This window comes from Etheostoma spectabile, chromosome 21 (assembly GCF_008692095.1).
Source record: "Etheostoma spectabile isolate EspeVRDwgs_2016 chromosome 21, UIUC_Espe_1.0, whole genome shotgun sequence".
NCBI lineage: Eukaryota > Metazoa > Chordata > Actinopteri > Perciformes > Percidae > Etheostoma > Etheostoma spectabile.
Window position 1 is genome coordinate 23,635,441 of NC_045753.1, and position 6,589 is coordinate 23,642,029.

General features: G+C 45.7%; 1 protein-coding gene across 6 annotated transcripts in view; it reads left to right on the forward strand.

Moving 5' to 3' along the window:
- The window catches only part of grid2ipb (glutamate receptor, ionotropic, delta 2 (Grid2) interacting protein, b), a 43,047-nt gene that overhangs the window by 24,361 nt on the left and 12,097 nt on the right, over positions 1-6,589 (forward strand). For 3 of the 6 annotated variants that reach the window (XM_032503304.1, XM_032503305.1, XM_032503306.1), the window contains 7 exons: positions 45-196; positions 398-532; positions 1,445-1,530; positions 1,798-1,948; positions 2,626-2,924; positions 3,789-4,562; positions 5,846-5,998. In XM_032503304.1, the coding sequence (XP_032359195.1) occupies positions 45-196; positions 398-532; positions 1,445-1,530; positions 1,798-1,948; positions 2,626-2,924; positions 3,789-4,562; positions 5,846-5,998 (1,750 nt within the window). Of the gene's footprint in view, positions 1-44; positions 197-397; positions 533-1,444; positions 1,531-1,797; positions 1,949-2,625; positions 2,964-3,220; positions 3,266-3,788; positions 4,563-5,845; positions 5,999-6,589 lie in introns of all 6 variants that reach the window. The other 3 variants (XM_032503301.1, XM_032503302.1, XM_032503303.1) reach the window with 2 other exon arrangements.

A 6,589-nucleotide genomic window follows, 5' to 3' on the forward strand; every position in this document is an offset into this window, starting at 1 on the left:
TGTTTGTGTGTGTGTGTGTGTGTGTGTTTGTGTTATGTTTGCAGGAATGTGGACACTCTGATAGTAGATGTGTTCCCGGTGTTGGACACTCCGGCCAAACAGTTGATCTGGCAGTTCATCTCCCAGCTACTGACGTACGATGAACAGGAGCGCTGCCAAGGCAAGCTGTCACGCTTCCTGGGTTTCAAGAGCACTGGTGAGGCAAAAACACACAACGTGGATATTCTGCACAGACAGTTTCAGCACACAATCAAGTTGCTTGTTGGATTTGGGGATTGAAAATCAAGCTTTTATTATTAACCACCTGGTATTAGATTAACCCAGGCACAAAAGAGCAACTGTGTGTAACTAGCTTGTAAATAACAAAAACGCGATGCTGTGTGTGGGTGTTTTGCAGTCGCGTTGGAGCCCGACGTAGGCCCCGAGCACCACCGGCGCAGCAGCTCCATGCGTGTGACGGGGTCGTCCTATCGCGGCATCGTCCGAGAGAGGAGCTCTGACGACTGCATCATCGGGACTCACCTGGGAATGGGTACGCTGCACATGACCACAACAAGAACAAGGATTTACCGCCCTGTAGCACAAAATCAGTGTGATCTCCACAGGGTGGGTCAGGTTTATACCAAGGTTTCTGTCGCTTTCCCGCTCAATTCTGGATCGAAAACCTCTCGCCCAAATGGGCGTTTACAGATTTCCTGAATTTACAGAATGGGAGCTGAACAGATATTATCAACTTTAAAGGTGACGATATGATCACGTCAGCATTGTGGTCACATGTTGTTGCTTCCCCCAAGCGGCCCAATAAAATAAGTTATTAACGGTTTTAACAATGACTGTATTAAGAAATCTCCTCTTTAATATTAATTCAGTTTTATTGCATCTTTGTTGGGGTTGGGATCCCTGGACATGCAATAACAGTATGGGTTGAGATTGTACTGTAAACTGCTTCCTTCAGCAGTTACTGTACTAATATTATTCCCTTGGGCAAGGCATCTAAGCCCCAGTGGCTCCAGATGAACTGCTCAGAGCTCGGTGAGAAGGCTGCATATGCACTGGTCAGCTCCCAGATGGAAAAGTGTCTAATTGTTAGACCGTAGATAAAAAGAAGTGTGCTCAGCAAATCCTCTGTGGATATTTGAAGGCTACATAAGACAGAAACGGCCATTCTACATTCATACATTAACTCCATATCTCAGCTGTGCTTTTGATAGTGTCCCCAAGCTATCAGGTTGGAAACACATACAGTGTTCATTTCCAGCATATTTCATTCATGGGCATCCCCTGTTTTACATCAACCATTGGCTAACTCCTCTACCAGGAGCCAAGCTTTTGCTCCTCCACGCTGTTCCTCTCTGCTTCATCCTCTCTCCCCTCTTGGCTGGGGGTGGATGGAAGGAGGAGGCTTACGTCCATGTGTCACTGTTCATGCCTTATTGTGCTTTAGGAATTCATGTGGATGAATCCGGGAGCCCGGAGGAGAGGCAGTCGGGAGATGGAACCTCCTTCCCCGAGTCCCCTGACCTTAATCATGTAGGTATAACTGCAGCTTTTCAGCACCAAGCTGTTAAGCAACTGGCACAATGAATGCTAGTTATGTAATCTGTGCTCTCCGGCCTCACATCATTTGAAGGTCTGCCCGAGGTGACTGCAATTCAAAACATATTGAATTTGATTTGTGGCTGCAGTTAACCTGCGCCGTGCAAATTGTTCCTGAAACGCTTTAAAAGCAGCCGGCCTTCAAAGCGAATGTGTCGCAGCGATTGTGTGCTAACCAGCTGATCATGCCTCCACCCGTAGATGACAGGGGTGTACACGGAGCTCGAGAACGTGTACGTGGGGAAGAGTGTGTCACCACTGCGGGGGGGCTCCTCAGCAGAGCCCGAGAGGCCGGGACAGACTGAGGCCTACGGGCGCTCTCTCTCCCCCCTCACACTCCCCCCTCTAACAGGTACTCTGGGACTGACACACACGCCCAAACACACATACACAAATGCACGCATATACACACACACAATGTGCGCATGCTTTCAGACACATGCTTTCATCATTGGTTCTCAGCCGCTTTCATTTAGGCTTGATGCATTTGCAGAATGACTAATTGAATTAGTGAATGAATAGTATTTGGCAGGAATGAAAACTGCATCACTTTGAGCCTCATTAGCTGATGCCATGTTCAAGTCACGTTAGATTTGCTGTAAACACAAGCTTCAGAATAGGGAACGATGCTAATGTGATGGACATTGGTCATTAAAGGTGACAGGCATGGCATTACATCCACTGACGTAATGTTCACGCTACGGAAATACATATCCTCTCATCTGCAGCCTTGTGTTTATGGTTGATTTAACAGACAAAACATAACCTTTGAATGTTTAAATTGGTTGCTTTTACCAATCTAATCATGTGAACATAACACGAGAACCACTGAATGTGTTTAGGTTAGAAATCATTCAAAACCTACAGTCTACATATGTTCAACCACAAGCCTGCAGTTTATCTTTTTGTTGCCAAGGTAACCTCTCAGATGAACGGATACCCAATGCCACAACAAAGCCAAGAATGTCACACATAATTTCTTGAGGGAATAAGTAGCATAATGTGGTCTTGGATTTCCTTTCTTTAAAGGTAGCCGTAAATCCGGCCTCTCCCTGTCCTGGAAAGAGCCTCTCCCCACTCCTGTGTATGAGATCCACCACCAGAGCAGTGTGGACTCCAACCCCTACGTCAGCCTGGAAAGCCCCCCCGCCTCCCCTCAGCCCTCGGATGGCCCCAACACTCTAACCCGCCGCAAGAAGCTGTTCACCTTTTCCCGCCCGCCTCGCAGCCGGGACACAGACAAGTTCCTGGACTCTCTGAGCGAGCAGCTGGGCCACCGGGTCACTCTGGTGGACGACTTTGTACACGGAGAGAATGACTATGAGGAGGTGAGGAAGACGTGCCTCCAATATACTGCATCCTCAGCTGTAATTATCCACACACACACACACACACACACACACACACAGAGTACATGTTTTTTATTTTAAGGTGATTTCAAGTTGTTTTTAAGCAGTATTTGTTTTTACTGTGCAGCAATACCCTGGGTCTGCCGTGCAGTCTGATAATAGTCACATAATAAGCAAATTCACATTTCATTAAAGTAATTCCGTTGTAGTGTTGCATGTTTACATTAGAGCAGCTCTAATGTACGCTACAATGAACACTTGTGTCACATGAACAGATAAATCAAGGTGGTTGTCATGGTTTCAGAAGAAGAGAGATGCCTGTAAGTAAAACATGATACTCAGTTATACAGTATAGTCTATTTATCTAAGGTTATAATAAGATGCTGGATGACGTTAACTCATGTTCCGCCTTCGTCAGGGCGGTTTTGTTTTGTGGGGAATTGTACTTTATTCACTTGGTTGCACGTATTTTCAAACTGATCTCTTAGACTCTAAGAGATCAGTTTTAAAATAAGTAATACTCTAAGACTTAGAGTATCCTTTTCAGTATTTTACAGTAAACTTCCCATTTATTGCATCACATTTCTTGAGGTCCATAAATAGATGGATTTGGTTGGAGTACTGATACTATTTAAGTGCATGTGTTTTAAAATCAGGGTTATTAAGGTTTTTTTATGTGGCTTTTTTTGTCCTATATAAGTAGGTTAAAAAAGAAAAAGATTTCAGATTGATAAGCAAGAGTGTAAAACTACAAAGAGGCACGATGCATTTTTTTTGTATTAGAGCATGTGGAGGGGAAAGTTGTGATTATCAGGTGTAATGGTGCCCCTCTCCTCCCTCCAGATGAGTTTCCAAGAGGAGCAGGACATGGGCTTCATGCCCCGGCGCCTCAGCAGTGGCAGCAGTGAGGATCACAGTAGCAGCGACGAGGCCTCCTCTCCCTGCTACTCCTCAGGATCGGAACTCATCCCGCCACCTCCCACCCAGAGCCCCCCGCCTCCCCCACCTTTCCAGGCTCTGATACCGCCCCCTGTTCAATTCACTGACCCCGTGCCACCAGTCCGCTTCTCCCCTGAGCACGTCCCCCGCAGCCGAATGCCCTTCCAGCCGCAGCACCCCATCATCCCTCCTCCGCCGCCCCCTCTGAGGACCCTCCTGTCAAACCGCTCTCCTCTACACAAAGTGCTCCCCACCAGAGAAGAAGCAGAGAAAACTCATCAGCGCTTCCAGACAACCATCACCACCACCACCACCCGCCTCTCGCACGGCCACAGCGCCCTGGGTTCCAGCACCCTGCGCTCCTCCCAGCCGTCCCGCCCCTGCTACCTTCCCCGGCAGTTCAGTCAGCCGCAGCCTATCCTGCAGCCGTCCCCCCAGCCCTCCCCTCATCCGCTGAGACAGAGCCAGCTCGTCCTCCAAAGGCACCACCAGCTCCACCACCAACACAGCTATCAGGGTCCGCTGCCGTCTTCCCTCCAGGATCACAGCTCGTCCCAATGTCAGAGCCAAGGCCCTGCGGGCTCCCCGCTGCACTCCAAGCCTACAGCCTCTTACTCCACCCTCCCCAGTCATACTAAAACCTTTGAAACCCCAAAGCAAGAAGAGCAGACACAACAGGTAACCTATGCATTTACTGTAGTTTTTATTATATTATGAGTAATATAAAAAATTGCTCCAAACCTGACTAGTTTCCAGCCAGAACAGAAAAATCACAGAAACTTGAAACACAGAGAGTGCATTAATTACACAGCAGTGCGAGCCTAGCAACAGCAGTGTCACAGAAAAGAATTGACATCATGATGATGCTAAGAACAGCTACATTTTTGTAACATACTATCATGTGTGGTAATTTTTTGTCACATACAGCAAACATCTCCTTACTGTCCGCGAGCTGCCCATCTCCTGAACAAACTGTAAAAAACACGCGGTCTCTGTAGACAGCCCAGGGTCTACAAACGGCAACAATAACAAACTGCACCAACCTGCACCTTCAAACATAACAAACAGTGTTCCAGCCTATAATACAGTGGGGTTTGAAAGTTTGGGCACCCCAGGTAAAAAATAGTATTAATGTGCATAAAGAAGCCCAAAAAAAGATGGAAAAATCTCCAAAAGGCATCAAATGACAGATTATTATTATTATTATTAGTGCATGCAATAAACTCTGCAGGGTGCCCAAACTTTTGCAGACACAATTTTTTAGTTTTCTGTTATTTTGAAAGTGTAAATGATGGAAATAAAATCTAACTTTTTGTGACATATTATACAAATGTCTAATATGTCATTTGATGCCTTTTGGAGATTTTTCCATCTTTTCTTGACTTCTTTATGCACATTAATACAAATTTTTACCTGGGGTGCCCAAACTTTTGAACCCCACTCCATAATAATAGCCATCACCGCAGTAGCGTTAGCACGTAGGATACTTCCACAATGTGCGTCCAGGACCAATTCCTTCTTGTCGGTTATTTTTACAGTGTGTTCAGTGGACAGGCAGCTAGCGGATAGTGAGGAGATGTTTGCTGTACGTGACAAAAAATGTTGTAGCCTAAAAAACGCATGACATTGCGGGCACATTTAAGCCATGTATCTGCAACTTTACTTTCGCAGGGGCCCCCTTCTCGTCAAGTTTCTCAGTTGGGGTCCTGTGCACCCACGCACACACACACCCACGCAATCTCTGCTTATAAGAGTATTAAAACAAACTATAAGTGCACTGCATCCCCTGACGTTTTGGCATGTATTGGGGAGATAATTCTACCACCGTTTTAACACAATGCTCCCAACTCTCTTGGTGAAAGCTGGTGAGCTGAGCAATATTTACTGACTTAAATATTTTTTATAAAAAAACTTGGAAACTTTGACTTAAAAAAAAAATCTCTATATATATATTTTGAAAGGCCCCTCCTCCACCACCTCCACCTCTGCCCCCACCCTGTGACCCGCCTCCGCTGCCCAAGTCGGGCAACCACGCCTCGGACACCAACCACATGAGTGTAAAGAGGCTGCGCTGGGAACAGGTGGAGAACTCCGAGGGAACCATATGGGGTCAGGTGAGTCTGTCACATTAGTCTTAGATAAGATGGGATTTGAAAAAAAAAGCATGCATGGCTCTGTCTGAAGAAAACTTACACACAGTAAATACAGTAACAATATCATGACTTGTGAATCTTCCCACCTTGGCTGTGACTTTTTTCACTCCTACAATTCTCTTCCCATATTTGGAAAAGACCTACTCACTCAGTCTGTTGTGTTTCTGATGAGTCATGGGCACATTGAAGCACAAATCTTGAATGTTTCGACTTGTAGGTTGCAAAGTTTTGACTGTGTCTTTGAAGAGTACAGAGCCGAGATGGAAGTAAGTCACACATAGGCAAGTCTCAACCTTCAAGTCTCAAGCAAGGCCAGGTCATTTTTTGTGACAATCAAGCAAGTCAAGAAAAGTCAAAGCATAGCCTGGGTCAAGCAAATCACAAGTCAAGTCATACAAAGGTTTCCATTTTTAAACAAGCTAAAGACAGTGGTTATAGTTTTATTTGCATTTTTTCCTAGCCAATATAAAAAAAGCCATTGCATCCAAGCCACATACATCTGAATTAGAGCCCGACCGATAAATATTCATTCATCAGAATCATTTATAATGA